The sequence below is a fragment of the Urocampus carinirostris genome, chromosome 13 (genome assembly GCF_059441175.1).
Source record: "Urocampus carinirostris isolate Australia breed hairy pipefish chromosome 13, RoL_Ucar_1.0, whole genome shotgun sequence".
NCBI classification, from domain to species: Eukaryota; Metazoa; Chordata; class Actinopteri; order Syngnathiformes; family Syngnathidae; genus Urocampus; species Urocampus carinirostris.
The window spans coordinates 22401290-22425196 of record NC_142361.1 but is presented as its reverse complement, the minus strand read 5'-3'; the positions used below and the strand labels follow the sequence as shown (position 1 = coordinate 22425196).

The 23907-nt window shown below is 38.0% G+C and overlaps 2 protein-coding genes across 2 annotated transcripts; both read right to left on the bottom strand.

Annotated features, from left to right (window-relative positions):
• Positions 1 to 12031: 12031 nt before the first annotated feature.
• On the bottom strand, positions 12032 to 18646 carry ly6pge (lymphocyte antigen 6 family member pge). Its single transcript, XM_088351383.1, has 3 exons — positions 18212 to 18646; positions 14937 to 15053; positions 12032 to 13380 (listed from the first exon to the last, which is right to left on the bottom strand). The coding sequence occupies exons 1-3, from the start codon at positions 18270 to 18272 to the stop codon at positions 13202 to 13204; spliced, it is 357 nt and encodes a 118-aa protein (XP_088207509.1). The 5' UTR covers positions 18273 to 18646; the 3' UTR covers positions 12032 to 13201.
• Positions 18647 to 20435: 1789 nt separating this feature from the next.
• Positions 20436 to 23507, bottom strand: mplkip (M-phase specific PLK1 interacting protein). The gene is made up of 2 exons (XM_088351412.1): positions 23169 to 23507; positions 20436 to 21124 (listed from the first exon to the last, which is right to left on the bottom strand). The coding sequence occupies exons 1-2, from the start codon at positions 23439 to 23441 to the stop codon at positions 21005 to 21007; spliced, it is 393 nt and encodes a 130-aa protein (XP_088207538.1). The 5' UTR covers positions 23442 to 23507; the 3' UTR covers positions 20436 to 21004.
• Positions 23508 to 23907: the final 400 nt, after the last annotated feature.

Genomic DNA, 23907 nt, shown 5'->3' with positions numbered 1-23907 from the left:
GTTATACAGTGTTGGGAAAAATGCCATTATAAATAATGCTGTTACGTAACGGCGTTAATTATTCAGTAACTATATAATGTAACTAATTATATTGTCTGCCGTCACAACATTGTTACCGTTAGTGGTGAAAAGCGGTGCGTTACTTATGTTCAAGTATGTTTTTGTGCATAATTACAAACAGGCTGTGCATGTTTACGTACCTACCTTTTTGTGGGTGTTCATGTAGATTCTGCCTTTTATCATATTGTTACCATTTATTTTTGTTACATTTCAGGTCTATGATAAATCTTTTGCTGGTGAGGTACGATAAATAATTCAAGCTTCTATAACACAACTACCTGTCTGTTCGTCTCAATTCAACTGACTCGAATACTGCTCAGAAAATTTCAAATGATTTGACATACAACTTTTTTTAAAGTAACGGAAATAGTCACTTTCCCTGGTAACTAGTTACTTTTACTAATTCAGTTACTTTTTGGAAGAAACAAAAAGTAGAGCTATGGGCACCCTCTGGCTGTGAGTGCCCAAGACACACCACAGGAAATGGTGCCCCTATGGCCCTAGTGTTTAAGGAAAAAGTGAGTAACTCAAATTCAATTACTTTTTTTAAAGTAGAGTGTGCAACCACGGTTATACATGGATAAATATGGTAAATTAAAGATTTGCAGAACTGAGGTCTTTATCTAGCATTTGTCGCTGCCTCACACCCGGCAGGCTTCACCGAAGGTGGGCCGATTAGTTACGTTTCAAAGTAGCTCAGACAAGGCAACACTCATTAAACTCAATTCATCCACTCCTCGCCACAATTACGCCCCCCTCCCCCTCCTTTCTTTCCTGTCTTCTTCATTTCACAGACTAAAAAGCCTTTTTGCGCTTTCGTCCGGTGTCCGGAGGTGGATCACTTTAATTCTGCTTCACGGATCTTCTTAAAAAGAACCCAAGACGGGGACCTCGGAACCGCTGACCGTTGAATGAACTTGGGGCGAGCGGCTGGGTTCCGAACGCTTGTAAACATGTCCATCATCTCACACGCTCTTGTTTCAGCCACAAACCATGTTGGGGAGGGGGCGCCCCACTTCCCCCCGAGCATCAAAACTTGAGTGTTTGTGAACACTTGTCACACCATCAGATCCTGTTGCTTGTCACTTTGCGGAGAGTGGCAGCTTAATGATTTAATGCTACATGGGCAGCAGAAAACTCATCAAGTCTTTTTTTTATGTCCATGAGGCGGAGTGCATGCTGATAAGTATAAATGTTTTCCATACATAGGTCGATTTTGGCAAGCTGCCAGGCTTTAATTGGTCCGCTAGAATCTAATACAAGTTTGTTATTAAAAAGATGTAATAATAAATATTTTATAAATATATATATATATTTTATTATCTGCACCGCTTATGCTCAGTCGGGTCACGGGAGTGCTGGAGCCCATCCCAGCTATCTTCGGGCAGTGGGCAAAGTACACCCTGAACTGGTTGCCAGACAGTCGCAGGGCACACAGGGACAGACAACTCGCTCGCTCATACACACCTAGGGACAATTTGGAACGGCCAATTAACCTGACATGCATTTTTTTGGAACGTGGGAGGAAAACCGGAGTGCCCGGAGGAAACCCACGCAAGCATGGGGGAGAACATGCAAACTCCACACAGGAAGGTTTGATCTCACGATCTCAGAACTGTGCCGCAAACGCGCTAACCATAGCCACGCCGTGGTGCCCATATTTTATAAATTATATAATATATTGATAATTTATTTATGATGTGTATATATATATATATATATATATATATATATATATATATATATATATAAATGCTAGGTCGATTTAAAAGAACTTTTGGATTTCTCATTATATGAATAATCGCAAACGCCACGGTGTGTATGTGTGCTATTTATCTCTGTCACTCAGAAGTCAGTCAAAAAAAGTAAAAAACAGGCAAATATTTTTTTCCTTTTCTAGAAAAAAAATCATTTACTGAGCTGCCAAAGAGTGAAAATTAATTTTTAGAATGATTATAGAGAATTTTCAGATTTTGAAAAAACAAAACAAAAACCCCTATAGGACTGTACATGTATTGAACTACTCTGTGTTTAACCAAGAGTACCACCTACAGGAAGAAAGAATATTGCATGATTTCTTATTTTCAATTTTCGATATTTTCCAAGAAATTGCCTATTCAGAAGATTCATTTGTTAGCTCTGTTAAAATCTTTTTATTGATCATTTTAAATCATCAAATAATATTGATAGAATCTATTTAAAACAGGGTGTCATTGTAATGAAATGTGTACTTCATATTATGTAAATCTATTTATTAATAATGGTATCATATTCAATATTTAAGAATTTTAAAATCCAGGACATCATACCCTTTTATTGGGGGGAAAGAAGTAGTTAAATATAATCCCATGCTTTTATTTCAAAAGGATTTTTAAAGGGACAGTGTGTTTTTTAGCACCTCCTAGTGGTAAAATCCCCTTCATTTATTGAAAAACAATACTGAATCAATAACCTAAAAACACGAACTATCATATAAACCTGCATTTTTTAAACACTGTAGGGTTGAGAAATAAATTTTATATAACATGAGCCCCACCAACAGGGAGCTGACATACTTGTCAGCCATCTTGCTGCTACAGATACCTGGGACGAAAAAAAAAAAAACTTTGCCAAAAAATGAGAAGAAAAAATGGTGTGTTTGGGTCGCTTTCAGGCTTCTTCGTTTGGATTCCTCCTTGTACTTTTTAACACACACTTTTGGTTACACTACAGCAGGGGTGTCAAAGTCAAATGGACGGAGGGCCAAATAAAACATTTGGCTACAAGCCGAGGGCCGGACTGTCCAATCTTTACTGAAACCAAGATTTAACCTACTGAAAACACAACAAATATATTACAATATGATTGGATAAATAAAGCAATATGTTCTTATGACTCTGTCAGTCATTTTTAATTTCAGCAGGCACAAAATACAAATGTCCTTTATATAAAAAACTCATAACATATCTCATAACAACAACTCATAACCATTTTCTATCATTTAATCATCTGAAATTATTAAAAATAAATATTGCCTCGAAATACAATAAAATAAAGTGCAAAAATCTCTTGTTACTTAAAACCAATAGCAATCAACACACTGGACCTCATCTGTCCTGCTCAAATGTACATTGACTTTCCTTTCTGTGCTTTCTCTGGGTTAGTGTGAAAAAAAGGAATTACTGATTAACAAATAATAACAATCAAAAGTCATTTTCTCTGCTAAATAGGAGACAATTTTATCAAAAGACTGTTGTCCACATCGAGATCTATTTTCCACGAAAAGCCGAAAAACAAGAAACACTCCCGGGACAGAGTCGGCAAACAAAAACAACATAGTCAACATAGACAAAAAAGCTTTAAAATTCCCGAGGGGAACAACAAAAAACAAGACCTTCTTTATGTGCATATTTAACTTTTAAACTTGAACGGAGTAAAAACTTCAAATGTGTAATTGCACAGGAAACATTACTGTATTATTACTGTATTTACATACATTTATATACAGTACTGTATTACTACAACTCTACATTACTTATTTGAGGCGTGTGTTTTGTTTCATGATGCCGTCTAATATTATACTCTTTCATCACCGCCACACTTTCTCCACATAGCAGACACACAGGTTTTCCAGCTACCTCCGTAAACATGTACTCCAACTCCCACCTTGTTTGAAAGCCCCGGTTTTCAGTGTCCACCTTCCGTTTAGCCATTGTTGATGGGTATATGTGGGCTAATTTTTGCTGTTATGCTAATGACTGCTGCTGATCGACTGCTGAATATATCAAACCGCCTCCCGCTTTGCTCCCGCTCGGCGCGTCCCCGTTGCATTGTGGGAAATGTAGTATTCATGATTACTGCGGGCTGCTGGCTTGCAGCGGCCTGCGGGCCGGATCTAATAATATATTGATATCGTCACGCGGGCCAGGTAAAACCCTCTCGCGGGCCTAATGTGGCCCGCGGGCCTTGACTCTGACATATGTGCACTACAGAGTAGAGCGACATTTAGTGGTCAAATAAAACATACAGCCCCTATAACAAAGTGAGTTTTTATTTCATAACCTCTTTCTCCACAATTATTATTTCAGAACACAATTTTGTGGAATGATGCCTCTTGCTGTCAATCAAACTATTGGAGGCGGGGCTACGAGAAAACAAATCAATCAAAATGATCAAGCACAGACTCCACCCACCAACTTTGATTGACAGCCAAGTCACTCTTCTGTGAAACGGCCATCTCAAATAAAAGGTCAATGAGGATTTTCATTGAATAATAATGTACTTTGTTAAAAAACAAAAAAAAAAAAAAAACATTGAATAAAGATCGTTAAAAGAGGATGAGGTCTATAAATAAGAAATATGCAATATTTAATCTTGAATTTGATTGTCTTTATATATTGTTGTTGATTTCAACGTTGATAAAAACAGTGTATGCAAAAAGATTAGACATGGCACTCCAGGGTAAGACTTGCAAGAAAGACTTCTAAAGAGAAAATAAAAAGAAAATGCTATTCAGTATGAAAGACAGAAAAAATATTTACAACATAGTGCTTAGAGAATTGTAAGAACATATTTCATATGTCCTATCCTATTTTAAAAATATCCATATTACATAATCGCCTGTTTTTCAGCAAATTATTTGTATTTATTGCATTTAGGCACTCTTGAGCTTCCATAGCCAAGACAGTCATCAAAAGAAAGCCCAGACGGGCCTAAATCATCTTTTAATAGGATTTCTCCAAACAGATTCAAGCATGCAAAGAAGCACCATCCATCTGTGTCATGGTTGTAATATTCTCTCAATTAGAAGTCACTAAAATCTGCATTATTCATTCTGGTTTATTGCCAGTGTTTACAATTTGACATGAGTCGAACTGCAGCTTATCACAAACTGGCCATGCATCCCAGAGTCTATAGAGTGCGGCTTTAAATGCATTTAGTTGTCCTTTCGTTTTATCTCTTATTCTTCCTGTTCTTTCTTTAAAGGGCAGCTGGATGGATTTGTGGTGATAATGTCTGCGGGTGCCGGAGATTTGGGGATAAAAAAATAAAAAACTAACCGATGGAAAAATCACAACTTCTATGGCGATGATCTTTGCTTAGAAGACGTACTGGACGCCGGCTGTTAATAACATGACGGGTTTCTGTCATTTATTATTGCAAATGAGGATCTTCCAGCTAACTTAAACTGTTAATTTCTTTCTAATACTGCATTTCTCTGTTGGACCACAAAGCAGATAAAAGTATTAAAAAAAAAAAAAGTAAAACTGACAGATATGTGGTAGAGAAGGAGACAACAATTCACTTGATTGACAACACACAATTTATGCAAGTAAACCTCAGTACAGTAGATCATCCGGGATACAACGAACCCGCCTTATGACAATTTAACTTGTGGTGTGGTACAACATGTTTTTTTCGGACCTTCTATAACATTTTCCCAATCATACAATGTCAACAACAAAAATTCCAAGTGAAATTGTTTTCTTCTGCTGTTTTTTTTTTTAATATTAAACCACCTTTTAGAAATATGTTTCAGAGGACCGTTGATATAACTTCTGTGAGGATTGGGGATTTTTGTTAAAGGTTAACAAAAGTTAAATGATGTCATAATCCTAACCATGAGAAACCTTTTGATACCTGGTACAGACGCTGCCCTACTTACGAACGAGATTCTGAGGTTCCGGACAATTGTCCGTAAGTTGCTTCAGTGGTATATTTTGTATGTTTAATGTTTATACAAGTATGTTTGAGGCTTGTATAAGTCACCTCTATTGTTTTTTACTAAAAATATTAACATTTCATAAAATAATATGCTCTATAAAAATAAATAATGTTAAACTTAACTTACTTTTGGAAGATGAGCTTCAAAAGTTAGGCGACTTCCTCCTCCGTGATATAAAGTGGCCGTAAAAAAGCGATCCAACCATTTTCTCAACCGCATCAAGCTTTCTTATTCCACTTTCATTTCAAAAGAATCGGCTCGCCTCTTCAATACACTTTATACCAACCATATTGAATGGATGTACGAGATATCAAAAAATAAAAACGTCAAAGTTCTTAGCGCGCTGGAGATACAGTAGCAGTATGTTTACTAACAAACTAGGAAAAGGAAGCCGGATTTCTCCTTCGGGGTGGAGGCTGGGTGACCTCTCACCGCTCAAATGTTCATAAGTAGGGGAGCGACTGTACAGCAGGTCACCCGGGATACGGCGACACCGCTTCAGGACAATTTCACTTATGGTGTGGTATAAAATTTATTTTCGGACCTTCTTTAACATTTTACCCACCATACAAAATGTTCCAAGTGATAACCATGGAAACAAAGCTTGCAATTGTCGACAAATACGAAGAAAGCACATGCATCGTAACCCTCGATAAGGAATATAATGGTAACCTATCTACGATTGAGACTATTATTAATGATAAGGAGGCGATAATAGCAAGGATATGTACTGTGCTACTACTACTGTACCTTCCATATCAGGAGACCTAATCATGATAAAAAAAAAACATCCCAGGAACTCATGTGTATCTAGTATTTGTATTAATTACTGTAAAATGTGTATTTTACGAATAAGGGTAGTCCTTAATCAATTGTTTTATACTTCATTGCAATGACAGAGATTAGATATTTTAACCAGACTAATGCAAGCTAACCAACTGGATGCTTATAAACAGTTTTGCTAATATAAAGACAACGTTTGAGGAGCATAAAATATCTTTATGTATCCTAATCATTCATAGAACAGAAAACAAAACGGATTTCTGAATTAAAGCTCTATTCTCATATATTTTTCCCACACAGAAGTAAATATTTGTGTGAAGTTTTGTTTTCGTCTACTGTTTTCTTATACTAACCCATATATGTTTCAAAGTACCGTTGATAACTTCTGTGAGGATTGGGTATTTTTGTAAAGTTAAATGAAGTTATAATCCTAACAATGAGAAACCTTTTGATACCTGATACTGGTTTTGGTTCAACACCAGGACTTATTTCAAGGTATAAGTACTCCCTCTTGTGGACGTTTTGTGGTCAGGAGGAGCTACACATTAAAGGTAAGATCGGGACAAAAAAAAGCACCCGAGCCCGACGCAGGCCCGAGGGGTATTAAACCCGACCCGGACCGAGCCCGACTAATTAACTGGATTTGCTGGCCCGGCCCAAAAGGGGCCCGAAATTACATATTTTATTTATAAGGAGGGGTGATTTATGATAACAAATTAAACTCTGCCTTTTGTTACAACATCTAGGCCTAAGTTAAATAAAACTGTATAAACATTTACATCTTTTATATTTCTGTGTCTGCACTGCAGATGTTACATTAAGCGACAATCTGTCAGACGGGTTTTTTTTTTTTGAGGTAGCGAAAACATTTAAGGGCGTCCGTCATTTTGACGACTTGATCATTGGGCCATAATCCACAGCAGCAGTAGTAGTACGTCCTTAAGATTTTAGCGCAGCACTTTCACTGAGGGGGTGTTGACGTGTTGTGCCCTTTTCCGACTCCTATGCAAATTCCCCCCCCCCTGATCAGATTCTATATAAAACGCTTATTAAAACAATAAAGCGAGCTAATTATAATAATTGGGAGATCCTAGTCTATATAACGCGTTTATTTAAACAATAAAGCGTGATTTTATTCTGCAAATTGCGTTTTTTAACGCGGATGAAAATGTCACCAACGTCAATGTACGCTTCCGACAAAAGCGATCGTATTCTATATAAAACGCTTATTAAAACAATAAAGCGAGCTAATTATAACAATTGGGAGATCCTAGTCTATATAACGCGTTTATTTAGTCACGTCACGTGCACAGAGCATGCTCTGGCTCCGTTAAAAGCAATTACAGCTCCTTCTCCGTTTTATCCAAATTATTTATTTTATAACAAGTATTCCTTGGTCTAGTATCCATACATAGTTTAAGTATATATTTTTAATGAACATATATTTATAATTATTAATTAATTTAAAAAAAAAAAAAAAAAAAAAAGCAGGACCGAACCCGACCCGACCGTATGACTGACATTTCAGGCCCGACCCGGCCCGAAATTGCCTCGGGTTCGGGTTCGGGCTCGGGCCATAAATCTTAGGTCTACTACACATTATAATTTAAATAGCTACAGTATTCATTAAAAGTGTATTGTAATAGTAAGTTGGGAATTAAGGGGATTCTCAAAAGTAAAAAAGTACATTAATTCATACAGTTCTACTGATAACTAGTTTTGATTTGAAGAAAATCAAACATTAACTTTTAGGGGAAAATGTGTACCTATATTTTTATTATTTATTTATTCATTTATTTTATATTTATATTTTATATTTATTTTATATTTACAGAGTTGATAAAGAGGAGTTGTGGCAAGTGATGGTGATGTATGGAGTGGGTGGAAAGTTGTTGGAAGCATGGAAGAGTTTTATATGAACAGCAGATCATGTGTAAGAGTAGGGAGGGAGACAAGTGAGTGGTTCCCTGTGTTGACTGGTGTGAGACAGGGGTGTGTGATGTCACCATGGCTGTTTAATGTGTACATAGATGGTGTGGTGAGAGAGGTGAATGCATGAGTATTTGGCAGAGGTGAAGAGATGATGGACAACAGTGGAACAGTGTGGCAGGTAAGTCAGTTGTTGTTTGCAGATGACACAGAGCTAATTCTGAGGAAACATTGAGAAGGTTGGTAACGGAGTTTGGAAGAGTATGTTAAAGGCGTAAGTTATGTGTGAATGTTGGGAAGAGTAAGGTGATGAAGTGTTAACGTGATGAAATGGGCATGACTTTAGAAATAAGGTTGCATGGACAGGTGCTGGAAGAAGTTGAATGCTTTAGGTACTTGGGTTGTGATGTGGCTGCAGTTGGTGGAATGGAGTGCGAGGTATTAAACAGAGTGAATCAAGGAAGCAAGGTTTTGGGTGCTCTGAGGAGAGTGATGAACAACAAGAGTATGAGTATGGAAGAGGGGACTGTATGAGAGTGTGATTGTGCTGACTGTGTTGTATGGTGCAGAGACTTGGAGCCTGAACGCAGATTTAAGAAGGAAAGTGCATGTTTTTGAGATGAAGTGTTTGAGGACTATGTTAGGAGTGACAAGATTGGATAGATTGAGAAATGAAATTGTGAGAGACAGAACTGGAGTAGTCATGGAACTGAGCAAGCGTGTTGAGAGGGTACTCGATTGGTTTGGACACATGGAGAGGATGGATGAGGAGCGAATGTTGAAGAGGATCTACAGAGCAGAAGTAAATGGAAGGAGACCAAGAGGAAGGCCACGATTGACGTGGATGGATGGTGTTATGAGTGCACTGCAGGAAAGAGGTCGAAATATAATGGAAGCTAGAGCTGTTGTTGGTGATAGAAAGGAGTGGAGAGGTGTTGTTAAAGGATAGTGGGATTGTGGACGCGTTCTTAAGGATGGGCTGGGCACCCGTATGATGCGGTAGGGGTAAACCAGTGAAAGCTGTCAGGCCCTGCTGTTGAACAAAAGAGTGTGTTGTGTCACCCTGACCCGAGTGACATGGCCGCTTTTCTGGTGTCCCAATTCATCCAGTGGGACGAAAGCATGACCAACTTAGGTGCCGAGGTGCCTAACTTGTTTGGGTGTTTGGGCAATTGGGTTGGCCATGGTCCAAACATTTTTGGGTGTGATTTTTGCTATTTTTTCCCCTTTTATTTTCTTTGTTATTTTATGTGTTTGTCTTGCTGTCGGTCACCCCTCTTGAGGGATATGACCAAGGTAGATAGATATATATAAAATAAATAAATATTTATCTATTTATCAGGTGTGTCAAACATGCGGTCATTGGGCTGGATCAGGCCCGCTACGGGTTTGAATCTGGCAGCGAGACTACGCCAAGAGAAACGCAAAAGAACAATGAGCTGCAGTTTTAAATTTGTCCACAAGATATCGCCAGAAACTGGCACCACTCTCAAAGGAACCCTAGATGCGTTTCTCTTTTTCACTCTGTCTTTCTTACACTTTCTATTTTTCTCTCTCTCCCTTCTACTTCTCTTTCTCTCACTACTTTTTTTCTCTCAGGTCTCTCTTAATCCCACAAGTTTCTCCAATTTTTCTTTTTTCCATCTCTTGGTCTCTTTCGCTCTCTTTTTTCTCTATCTCTCTATTCCTTTTATTTTTCTTTCTTAATCTATTTTTTACTCTTCCCAAATCTCTCTCCCTCTCTTTCTCCATTTATCATCCCGCTCCTTTCTTTCTCTCTTCTCTCATTTTCTCTGTCTTCTCTCTCTCTTTATATCTTCCTCTGATTTTTCTGTCTCGTTTTTCTCCCGTCTCATTTTCTTTCTCGATATCTCCTTTTTTCTTTCCATTTCTCTTTCTGTCTCTCTTTTATTACTCACTCTCTTCATCGCTTTATTTCTGTTTTCTTCTCTTTTGTTCTCGCCATTTTGTCTCTCTCTCTCCCCTTTTATCTCTCTTGCTTTTTTTATTTCTTTCTCTTTAATTCACTAGTCTGGCGCCTGCGAGTGGGCATTTTCTATGATGTGGCCCCCCAGCTAAAATGGGTTTGACACCCCTGATATATATACATATATATAATCTATATATTTGTATGTACATGTGTGTGTGTAATTTAAATGGAAATTAATGTGCATTTTACTACTCGCAGGTGTATGAAAACGTAAATGAACTAATACAGCTAACGTCTCATGCCGACAGGTGTTTGGCCGCCATCTTGTTGCTAAAGATAGCAAACTGAGATTCCAAAATATTTCTCTTAATACGTACATAACAACGACATACCATCTGCTTCTTGGTACAACAGGTAACAAACAGGTGGTCCTGTGAATCACTTTGAAAAGTCAGCATTTTTCTGGGTTTGGGGTTGAAACAGTATTTCTCTCACCGCAAATTACCTTCCCTGGTTGGCGGCAGGTGTTAGCTCCTTTAAGCGGCGTACTCTGCGGGAATGGGGAAACCAATTAGAAACAAATGCTTGGAGCTGGTAGAGCGGTGTACATTAGGAGCGTTTTGACCAATCACTGTATTGGAAGAATATTACGTCACTGACGCGAGACTCGAAATCCCCGGCTGACGTTGTTTCGTTGACAAATCAACATTGTAAACATGCTTTTCAGAATTTTTTTAGTGATTATTTTTTCATTGAATCTTTTGATGAACACTCGAAGTGTTCAAAGGATTTAGAATACATGTATAGTTAAGAATCCCCTCATAGTATTGATTTAAACACATCTTTATTTTTATTTTATTTATTTATTTTTATCCGTATTTCCAACAGCACCTTGTGTTCTCATAAAAAAATGTTTGACTTTTTTAAAATTTTCCATGTAATTTTTGTTCGTATTTGCAATGTTCAATTAAAATAGTTCAAAAGCAGAAAAAAATAAATATAAAACCCACCCACCCTTACTCTATTGAAAAAAAAAATTGGACGTGGAAGCAATTGTCTTCCCCCGGTCTATTATAAATAGTATTCATTTATTTGTTTTGCTTTAGTTCGAAATTCAATTAAGGTTTATCCGATTTGCTTGTTTGTCACATCCACTTCCCAAAACAAATTACGTTTTTCCTTTCCTGATTGCAGGGAGTCTGCTTGATTAGTCCAAATACAATTGTAAAAGAAAAATAACTGTAGAAAAAGACAACAATTTAGTGTTGAGAATAATTTCTTTTAACAATAAGAATTTTATCATCATGCAAAACTCTCAGCGTGATGCCAAATTTAGACTTTACGGAATAGGCGAGAAAACAGGGGGCGGGGGGGGGCTTGAAAAAATAAATATAAAAAAAGAGCAATTATTTAAATCGCAACTGTGCATAAAAAACAGGTGAGGTTAGACTGCCCCCTAGCAGCAATCATATTAACATACATGACAGGATATTTGTCAACGTGCACATGAAAATTCACCATCTAAACTACTTAAACACCTTTGGAGAGATTAAGATTACTTCTGTGTTTGAATTCTTGAAAACGCAACATAAATAATGGTGATGAATAAAAAGGCACAATGAATGTGTTCGTGAGACTTTGGTTTATTCGTTCTTACATTGAGAACAAGACAGCAGCACTTGTATTGCAGTAAATTACATTTGTCGTACATGATATTGATCAAGAATCATTCGGCAGGAACAATCCACTGCAGGAATGGATACATACTTTCCACTTTCTGCTATGGAATAAGATGTTTTTTCTGGACTTCTCTTTTACAGCTTTTCCCCATTGTATGACATTAACAACAAATCGTTTTGCGTGCCCAAAAACGTAGTTATGTCTCTAATATGCCTGTCTGCTATTGGTCGACGTCATAAAAAAATGCTGTTCTGATTTTGGTTTGCGACGCAGAATCAAAAAAATGCCGACATGCTGTTGGCTTAAACTGAACTACCTCCCAGAATGCCTTTCTTTAAGTTCAGAATCCCGTGTGCTTCGCAAAGACTTCATACAATGTGATACTGTACTTTGTACTGTATTTTTTTCTCCTATGGGTCCCAAGGCTTGCACCGATGATAAAAGCTGAAGCCAAAACATGGAAACGAAGCATCGTAACATTCGCTAAGGAGAGTGGCCACAACCAATCCACAAATGGGACCATTATTAAGTATAAGGAGGTGACTGAAGCAATGAAGTGTTGTAAGGGAATGGCAATCCTCGCAAGTGGACGCTTTACAATCAGTTCGAATTACAATATAACCTTCCCCCCTGCATCCACCCGGTACTCCACCCCACCAGCTCAAGCCAGGTGACAGCTAAGGTAATCAAATGTCATTATTACTTTACATGTATATTTCCTTATGATGTAACTTTATCATATCCATGTAAATAGCACACAAGTAGTACTTACTATATAATGTATATAATGAGGGTTTTGAATGCATTAGCTTAATTAGCATAGGTCCCGCGCTATACAGGAATTTCCTTTTGCAATTCTACGATCCCCACCTCAGAACAGATTAATGTCATATCCCGGGGCACTAGTGTATTTGTCATATATTGGGAGCAGTTGCACCTCTAGTTTTTTCCTTTCATGTTCCAAAACAAGGAATAAAGTATCAAGTCATTAAGAACTTCATAAACACATTCCTGGTGTTAAATCCCGGTCCGTGCAACACAACCTGGCGACACCTTAAAGGCTTATGTGGATTAGCACTTTGCGCTAATGACTTTCTCACCGTCTTCTGAATAGTCTACCTGAAGAAGAATCGGTAGAGAAGAGGTAAGATGGCCAAGAGGAATCGGTTGGGGTGGAGCGATTGGGCGGAACTGGTGTAGTTGCAGTCGCTGCTGTAGCAGCAGTGGACGTGGTAGCTGCGACTGCTAGCTTGGTTGCAGAAGGTCTTGTAGGAGCACGATTTCATGACACCGCCTGGAAAACACACGCTTGCCCTTAATTAATCCTGGAAAATTATGTAAAAGTCTCTACTTTAAGGGCTGAGTAGCGAATACAGGGGTGAGCAATTGGTAAACAAAAGTTAGCACACACATGCTAACATTTACAACAAGGTTCATACACCTTTTTTGTGCCCACATTTAAACACTATTCAAGCACTTTCAAGGCCATCTTTTTCTATTTTTCCAGTACCTTTAAAGGAAGAAATCCAGCAGTTCTTTTTACTTTGACACTAAAATAAAGTCAGTATTTTGCTGCTAGCACATACCTTGTCCTTTTTGATCTACCATCTTTTTGTGTCAATGGGCTGCTATAAACTGACATGAATTCTGCCTCAACAATGCACACGCAGCTTCAATACATAACACTTGTTCATAAACACGGAAAGGGCTCTATAGGTGTTGGGTAATAATGGAGGTCACTACAGAAGACAATTAAATATAAAAGTACTGTATGTATAAAAAGCATGAAGATGAACGAAATTTGGACTAATTTTAATTATATTGATTTATCCGATTGTTGAATGTTCAGGGTGATGGAACTGAGCCCAAAATTCAGGGTGTTGGAACGGAGCCCCCTTTCCAATAAACCGCTAACCACTTGTTGTGGAGACCCGGGTGCTAAATGACTTGTAAACAACCTGATTTTTTTATTCTTACACGTTCATGTTAGCGTAATCTTTCGTACGGAAGATTAGGATAACACGGACGTACGATTAGCCTGGGTTAGCTTTAAGTTTACGTTAAACATTCATGGTAAACATTCAGGGTGTTGGAACGGAGCCCAACATTGAAGGGGTTGGAACGGAGCCCCCTTTCCAATGAACCGCTCACCACTTGTTGTGGAGACCCGGGTGCTAAATGACTTGTAAACGACCTGATTTTTTTCATTTTACACGTTCATGTAGGCGTAATCTTTCGTACGGAAGATTACGATAACGCGAACGTAGGATTAGCCTGGGTTAGCTTTATGTTTACGTTAAACATTCAAGGTAAACGTTCAGGGTGTTGGAACGGATTAAAACGATTTACATTATTTTTAATGGGGAAAACGATTTCGGTGATCGAAAAAATCGGTTTTCGAACAGGGTTCTGGAACGGATTATGGTCGAGAACCGAGGTTCCATTGTAGGGTCCGAAATATACCAGACCAAAGCCTTTATGCATTAATAATGTCTTGGGTTTGCATGTGCGACCATTAGCACTTATAAGAATACACAAAATATTTGCACGACTTTTATTTGATCTCTGAGCCAAATATAGACATAAAAAAAGCCAATTATGGCTCACGAGCCAGAGATTCTGACTCCTGTACTAGAATGTGTAGACATTTTTGATGATTGACTATAATTAGAGCCACGGTGGCGATGGTAACAGCACATCACTTGTGTGTTCAAATCAATATCCCTCTACAAAAAGGGACATTTAAAGTAGAAAAAAAGGACATCACGCTCCAATTACAAATACCATACAAAAGGTAAATTGTTTAGATGTATTGAAAAAAAACGTTTTTCCCATCGATGTCAGACTCACTATTGCGTCCCACCACAACGGCGCAGGCATCAGCGTAAGTGGGACACGTTCTGGAGCCTTGTCGGTTGCAGTCTTCATTATTGGAGGCCATGCAGGTGTAACATTGGAGAGCTGCACCTGCCCAAGACAAAAAGCAAAATGACACACTTATTACATATATAACAGATTTTTTGCTTTAATATTACTGTAATCCCTCGCTACTCTGTGCATTCAAGTTGAAAGTATTCTGAGGTCGGAGCCACCAGAGCACACTTTAGGCGGTCCAAGCAGCTCATTTTGGCCGTTCTGTTCTCTAAAAGGCGAACTGCATTCGTGTGGCCGCAATCAGTTATATTACTGCAAGTGGGGACCGGCAGAACGCATTTTGGCTGGGCCTGGCAGCTCTTTTTACGTTACTACATTCCCGCCTGAAATGGACTGCACTCGTGAGGCTGTGATCAACGATTGCTGAGAGAAGGGGGCAGCATGTTTTTTTCGGGTTTGGGCCAGAGAAGCGTGGCATTGTGCCCTGCCTGAGATGGACTGCACCTTTTTGGCTCTGATCCATTATTCCCAGTGGACTATTTCTGAGAGAAAGGGCCAAGAGCAAATTTGTGTCACGCGCAGCAACTTTTTTTTTGCATGTCTGTCCAACAAAAGGGAACCTGAACTCATGCAAAGTGATGTTATTTTATACATTGTGACATATATCGATACTATGCAGAAAAACGCACGCACTATTTTCTTACATTTTGTGTGTTTTAGAAATTGAGTATCCTTTCAAGTAACTGCGGGAGGGAGTCGAATTTTAAGTGGTATATTGATATAGGACACAGGCTCTGGCATTTGTATTACTTCATAGATTTTATGAAACCATCAAATGTCACACAGGGAAATAAAATGCACTCAAAAATTGGGTTCTGTCTGAGGAGCTGGTTTGGGGGTTTTGTTGAATTTTGTCTATAAATATATGGCGTGGCACTCTCTCTCTCCCTCAAAAAATACTTCATCTTTGGGTTTAAAAGGTTCCCAACCCGTGCTGTATCTTTTCTCCCAAAATTTTGGTGCAAACCCACGTGCGGGTTGTTTTGAGGATTCGCGGCTCGTGTGTAGCGGGTGCTAAAGCCGGCACGCTAGGCCCCGTGCTGAGTCCCATCAATCCCCTAAACGGGCCGCTGGGGACGCATTAGTCCTATTAAAAGATTAGAAGCTGGGCTAGCATGCCAGATGATAGGTGGCAACTCAACACAAGGTAAAAATAACAACTCTTGTCTGCGTTTTTTTTTTTATATATTCAGTCAGGCATTACAATTTTATACTGCTAAATCGTGGAATTATTTAAAACACAATCGGTTCGAAGGATGGGCCTAACCAGCCTACATTCAACACAAGCACCCCCAAAAATTAAAAGTATTTTTACCATTTAAATCTATTTTTCTTAATAAAGGACACAATAGGCTTGGATATGGTGAAAAACACAATATATTTCTATAAACAAACATATGAAAAAAACGGTGTCGGAAATACTGCTTTCAAATGGTTCAGTCCATTTAATTCACCGCTCTTTTGGATTGCTCTAGTTGTATTGTTGTAGTATTTCTATAGCATTGCTGCACTTTTGTATTATTTTATAGTATTTCTACAGTAGTATTTTTGTAGTATTTCTATAGTATAATTTCTGTAGTATCTGTTGAAATAACAATGTAAAAGTGTTTGTCTTAAAATATTAATGTGGTGGTACTTTTTAAGTATTTCTGTAAAAGTATTTGAGTTTTTCCCGCACTGGTTTATTTGTAGTATTTCTTTAGTATTTTTGAACATTACTGTTGTTGTATTTTTGTAGTATTTCTGTGTCATATTTCTGCAATAGTATTTTTGTCACATACTATTATTGTAGTATTATTTCTATAGCGTCACAGTACTTTTATTTTGTAATATTTTACAGTATTTCCATAGTGTAACTTCTGTAGTATATCATAGTATTTTTACTCTAGTTGTATTTTGTAGTATTTCTGTGGTAATAATTCTTAATAGTATTTTTGTATCACACTATTACTGCAGTAGTATTTTATTTTTAATTGTATTGTTTGTTAATACAAACCATTGCAGACTGGTCATCCTAGAAGAGGATTACCTCATGTGCGGTCAAGGTATCTTAATTTTTATTCATGCTGAGGTTTTTGAGTTTTTCCTTCCCTATGTAGGTTTTAGATCCGAGGTATGGTGTCATCATAGTCTGTAGTTAGCAATAGTCTGTTGTCTGTGCAGCCCTTTGAGACTCCTTGTGATTAAGGGCTATACAAATAAACATGACTTGACAAAGTAATATTTTTAAGCACTAAATTTGATATTTACTTTTGTAGTATTTCTTTAGTAGTATTTTTGTTGCAGACACACTACAGTTGCGACAGTGGGGACAACGTTGGCACCCAAAAAAAAACATGTTTTTATTCGTACAGCCTAAGGGCAAGATAAATTCGAGACTTTTTAATGCCTTTTGAAATCAAATTTAAGATCAAGTCGACAAAAACACGATTGAAACCCACAAAACAAAAAAATAACACACCGCATAGTGTGAAGCACATTGTAAAGCGCTTTGGGCAGTCTTCATTGACTTGAAAAGCACTATATAAATGCAGACCATTTACCATTTTATAAATTTGAGGCAATTTTAAACAAATGCTTTTTTTTTTTTTACTCGTGTTTAGTCCAGTTGAAAACTTTCCATCTTAAAAACAACTGGCGGATGACTACTCATTCAAAAGAACTCTTCTGCTATATTCATAAATCATTTGTATCATGATGCATGAAAAATGATGTTTTGGTGCAGAGTAAAACGTATTTGAAGACCATAACCTTGCCATAGCCATGACCAATTTTGAGTGTAGCATCATAAAAACACATGCTTGGGGGAAAAAAAAACTTAGTAGGACCGGGATGTGGACAATTGATCCATATTTCTAAATCTTTTGTGCTCACATTTTAAAATTGGGTTTAAGACGTTTTAATGCAAATTAGGGCCTTATTTTTAGAACAATGAATTCAATGTCTTTAAAGACTCTTCAAGGATAAGCAGAAACCCTGTAGTAGTACCATATTTACTATTACAAACATTGTTGTTATATTGACCATTTTTGTTTGGTGGTCCAGGTGAAAAAGCCTGAGGGGCCGCATGTGACCCGTGAGCTGTAGTTTTCCCACCGCTGCTCAGCAGCCCCAAAGCTTTGAGACTAAAACGGTCCCTAGTCCAAAACACGTCGTGCACGACAAAACACACTGATAAGAAAAGGCCTTACCATCGGAAGCCAGGAGGACCACGATGAATGAGACCAAGAAACAGGACCTAGAAGTTCTCATGGTGTCGTTGTCAACGTGCTTTTCTAGATCTAGATGTAAGAAAAAAAAAAAGAAAAATACAGGTTGCCCCTCCCTTAAAAGACCACCCCAGAAATTTAAACTCAACCTAATCCAAGATAATGCATTCTCTCCATGACGGGATTAAAGACCCTCAATGTGTTCTGACTTTAACCAAAGTACAGTAAGTAAGGCGGCGTCCTGGGTGCTCCTATGTAGCCACGCCCATTCATAGTGGGCGTGGCCACAGCTTCCTGACTTGACTGTTATAAGGTTTATCCTCTTCTGAACTGTGACTGACCACACAAGTAATCATGCAACAGTCTAAAACAGTTGTGCCCAAAATAACCCAGGTTTGTGTTAATGGACTAACCCAGGCAAAGGAAATCTATGAAAAGTTGAGTTTTTTTCTACAAGAGAAACCTGCAAAAACAATATTTTGTTTAAAATAACATTTGCCCCCAAAAATGGGTCCATTTAATTTCAAACATTCTACAGCATGTGTCCCAACAGGGTTCCTCCAGACTTTTTCAATGCCTTTTGAAATCAAATTTAAGATCAAGTTGACAAAATACAATATTTCTTACACTACATCGTGCCTTGTATACAGTATAATACCTGGCATAGCTTTTAGCCACTGTAATTAAATGGACACTTTCTCATGGTCCAAAGTAGAGGTAGTAAGATCTTGGGCCCGGGTCCCAACCGAAATTTAGGCTAGATTTGGGGCTTCTCTCTGCTTTTTATCCCCTTGGTGGAGAATCTATAAAGCATGCACTTACTTCTACTCAAGTAATTATTTGGATGACTGCTTTTTTGAGTCATATTTTTCTCGAGTAACGCATGAAAATGCTGCAGTTGGTTGCCAAAGTTATATTGTTCACAGAATAGTAAACACTAGAGAGGGGGGGGATAAAGAAAGAAAAAGTAAGAATTCCAAATAGAAATAGAAGAGAGTATAGAAAGAGATGAGAGAAAAGAGGAGAGAAAGAGAGAAGGTGAGAAAGAGATAAGAGAGAGAAAAGGAAAGAGAGCAAAATAAGGTAAAAAGACACACAGAGAAAGAGACAAAGAGGAAAAAAGAAAGAGAAAAAGAGAGAGAGTGAAAGAGAGATATAGAAAGATGGAAAAGGGGATGGAGAGAGAAAGAAATACAAGTACAGCTTTTGTGAGAGGCCCCTGGCTTTGGTAACATCAAGTGGACGTATTTCAACCTGGAGCTTGTATTTCTCTTGCGCCTGATCTGGCCCCCGGGACGCCTGTTTGACACCCCTGGTCTAGATCATCTTGTTCAGAACATTTCAAACAGTTGAACAGTTTTGTGTAAAAAGGACCCAGAAAAATGGTTCGAATTGTATTAAAGTATTGGGTTGGTATCGGTTTTAGATTCAAGAGGAATCACGCTATCAATAAAAAAGAATCACAATATTGTCATTGCATTATAAACCCATTCACGAGCACCCCAAGACAAAAAAAAACCTTTAAAGCCTCTGTCAATGACATTGAATGACTTTAAAGTACCACGGCAGGTTTTATTTCACTGTGCTATTCTAGCACCTCCTAGTAAGTAGTTTATGAGTGCAATTCATTTGTATACAATATTAACTAATTCGTTCGCTGTGTAAAGCCCAAAAAATGAAGTTTATAGCTGTCCATGGCAGTGATCAGTTTAAACGACAATAGCTGTTAAATAAGGTGGATTTTATTCAGCCGTGCTATCTAAGCACCCTCTACAGGTTGGCTTACAAATTCACTTGGATCACAAAGCAGTATTCACTCACTCACTCACTCACTCACAACCCAAGAAATGACACTGAGTTTAGAGGCAAAATGTGAATAAAGGTTGATTTGATTCCGATGTGCTGTTCTACCACCCTCAGGTGGCTAATTGTGAACTCCCATTAAGCAAGCCAAGTCATGTTTATTTTTACAGTACTTTCACAAAAAGTTTCAAAGGTTTATACAGACTACCAATACACCGCCTCCTGATCTAAAACCTACAAGAGGGCAAGGACAAACTCAAATAGTTCAGAATGAGGTGATCCCCATTGAAGGATGACTCATGTGCAGTCCCTTCAAGGTTTCTTCATTTTCCTCATGTTGAAGTCTTTGAGAATTCCTTTGCCCTCATGTAGGTTTTAGATCAGGGGATGGTGTAATAATAGTCTGAGGTTTATAATCTGTGGTCTGTGCAGCCTTTTGAGACTCTTTGTGATTAAGGGCTATTCAAATAAACATGACTTGACATGACTTAACCAGGCTAAAATAGATGTTGCAGTAGTTCTTCATTTTTATCGAACTGTTTACGTCTCGATCCGAATGCCGATGAACGTATTAAGTTTCTAGAAATGTACTGTTATATTACATTTGCATCCTACATAATATTTTACCACACCCAAACAAAGAAAGACAAATCAGGTAAATGGCATTAAACACACATTTTTCAAAGTGATTCTCATCTATTTATTATACCATCCATTGCAAATAAATGGCTTTCAAAAATCATTTGTAAACTTAATATGTGTAACGACACATAAAATGTACAAACATCCATCATTCTTTTTTAGCATTGGAAAAAAGCTCCCGATGTATAAAAATCAAAAGCATTATTTGCAATTTGTATATACTCTATTGTACAACAGAAACAATAAATCCTTGCAAAATGTTCTGAGAAGATTCCCAAAACGTACACTTGTCACGTGTAAACAAATAATGTAGTCAATATTGCGCGGTATTTATTCCGTTTTGGGACTGCCGGCTCCCAACGTCTCGTTGTTCTTTGGCTGAAGCGCTGCCCAGGGATCTTCCAACATGGACGGACTAAAATATCTCTCGATTGAGTCAGAAGACTCGCGCTGAAAACCACAAACATTTTGTTGTCAAATTGCTGACTAAGAAAGCAAATGAGTCATGATTTCAGTGTTTTCCTTAGTAGTTTGTAAGACCCTGGTGGGTGGACAGTCTAGGAAACTATTTACTATTCAACTTCGAACCGATGTTGACAGAAAAAACACAGAACCCATTAAGAATATGCAAAAATATGAAATGTGTATAATAAAAATGCTGAATATTGGGACAGAGGAACACAAAGTGCGAAGCTCTAAAAACGGATACAGATTCTTCTGTCAGTGATAGACAATGTACAATGTTTTAGAGCCATTTATTTTTGTCAAATGAGTCCAAAAGGGATAATTTTCATGTTTAAACTATTTTTTTAAATTTCCTTTCTATCCTACATATTGCAATGACTCTTGAACCGTTCATTTTGCTCAATGTGCTGCTGCGACAGCCCCGTTAGACTTATTGATTTCAAATTAGTCATCTACAATCGTTTTGTAAAGAGACATTTAGCAACTAAAAGTCTCTAATGCGACTCAAAAAGACAACAAACATGGCGGAACCTGGGGCTCATAACAATGCTAAGATTTTGCTCCAACTTTTTTTCAATACTGTACTCCCCTTAAGTACTTTTGCTTACATGTTTTTTCTGCGCCCAATTATGACTTTGTACACAGTTATCTGGTGTTAAGATAGTTCAATAATCTACAAACCTTGTGTAATTTTTTTTTTAAAACTACTAGTGCGGTCTACAGAGAAGACTGATAAAACATGGCACAAGCTGGTGCTTAAAACAATCCTGATGTTTTGCCCGGCCCACCAATACCCCTTGATAACGATACACGATACCAATAGTTAATAGCCCCCACCCCCGCACACTTAAAAACTATATCACAATTTTAACCTCATATATACATTGTTAACCAGGTTGGGTAGGGTTACTTTAACTGGATTACTTTCAATTACTTTTGGATTACTCCAATACCAAACTAAATATAAATAAAATGACTCCATTTTGTGCAGGCTTGGGGAGTAACAGAATACATGGAACGGCAAAAATGATGTTGGATGGAAGCTGTTTGGATTTATTTTTATTTTGTTTCTGTCACATTGTATGTTAGTTTTGCCGGAGATCAAAGAGATCAGAGCCAGGAGAGAAAGCTTACCATGTTTTGGGAGTCATCATTTTATTCATATTTACTTTCTTTTGTACTTTATTAGCATATTTGGTATTGGAGTAATCCAAAAGTAATCCAGTTAAAGTAACCCTGCCCAACCCTGATTGTTCATTTAATTTGGATGATATAATGATAGCCCACTTTCTATAAGCCTCCCTTTTAATTCTATTTCACACACCTTGGGTTATTTTACTTGTAGTGTTTAACTCTGCCTATACCATAAATCAACGGTGTTAATTGAACTTAAGTAAGTCAAGTCACTTATAATTTATAAAATACCTTTTTTCAATCTACTAGTGGTTTCTTCAGTTGAGATTGATGAGAGAATGGCTAAACCTGATCCTCGTAACAATACCGATACTCGTCCCTCTTCTTTCGTCTATTATTTTATATCCCCTTGAATGTCTTTCCAAACATGGTTTTACTGTGCCTTGACATGACTGTTAAAAGTTGTCCGATGAGTTAAGTGCAATAATCTACAAACCGTTTGAGAAGAGACTTCTAATTTAAATTTTTAAGTATCTACAGTGGGGGGTTGATTAAGTAAACTACAAACACGGCGGCACTTGGTGTTCTCAATAGTGTTGATCGTTGCACGCCGTTTTTTTCCGTTACTCTCCTTGTGTGCTTTTTCAAGCATGGATTTACAGCAGCAACCCATAACCTTTTACACAGTTTACGGTGTTAGGTAAGTGCAAATAAGTTAAGTCATTTACAACCAGTTTGAAAAACCTTTTTGACTACTACCGCTCGATAAACTACAAACATGGCGGAAACGGATGCTCGTAACAATGCTAATACGTTCCCCGGCCTCTTTTATTTTGCTTTGAACCGCCCCAAAATAGAAATTCGTCCAAACTCCATAAACGATTTTAAATCTTACCGGGCTGAAATTATTCGGTCTGCCGAAACTGTTCCCCCTTCGCTTGTCTCCGTAATAGCGGCTGCCGTACATTCGAGGAGAGCCTCCGGAGCCCCGTCCTCCACCACCGGACCTTCCAGGCGAGCCTCCCCAGTGGCCGCGGTTAAAACCAGGGGAATATGACGGAGAAGGACCACCACGATACCCGGAACCCCTGTACGGTGAGCAGCCCCAACCTTGAGGCGGGGAAGTGAGTCTTTCGTTCCAAGTGGGTCTCATTGGAGTGTGGTCCATGTTGCTTCTGTTTCACACTCTGATTTGTAGCTCCACAACAATATGGAATTGAACCGGAAGCGGAAATCGGATGTTACAATGGAATTGAACCGAAAGCGGAAATCGGATGTTTGGTTTGGGCGAGTTTAGAACTGTAGCGTCATCTAGTGGTTGTTTTCCCACCTCCTCGGTATTTTAATTCAAAATAATTTGATTCTTTTTAAAAGGTCGTTTTGGCAAATGACGTTTTGAGATGAAATCTCAATTCGTTAAAGGATTATATTAAACAATATAAATACATTAAATATATTACTAGGAAAAGTTAAATTTATGACTCCTGGCAGCAAGAGCAGGTAGTGTGAGAGGGTGGGTCCTATGTAAGCAGGGTTGGGTAGGGTTACTTTAACTTGATTACTTTCAATCACTTTTGGATTACTCCAATACCAAATATGCTAATACAAGACAAAAGAAACTAAATATGAATACA

Coding starts and splice junctions, on each gene's coding strand:
- ly6pge (XM_088351383.1), bottom strand. CDS start 18,272: ATGAGAACTTCTAGGTCCTGTTTCTTGGTCTCATTCATCGTGGTCCTC. Junction 15,054..18,211: donor GGTCCTCCTGGCTTCCGATG/GTAAGGCCTTTT, acceptor TGTCTTGGGCAG/GTGCAGCTCTCCAATGTTAC. Junction 13,381..14,936: donor CGTTGTGGTGGGACGCAATA/GTGAGTCTGACA, acceptor TGTGTTTTCCAG/GCGGTGTCATGAAATCGTGC.
- mplkip (XM_088351412.1), bottom strand. CDS start 23,441: ATGGACCACACTCCAATGAGACCCACTTGGAACGAAAGACTCACTTCC. Junction 21,125..23,168: donor GACCGAATAATTTCAGCCCG/GTAAGATTTAAA, acceptor TGTGGTTTTCAG/CGCGAGTCTTCTGACTCAAT.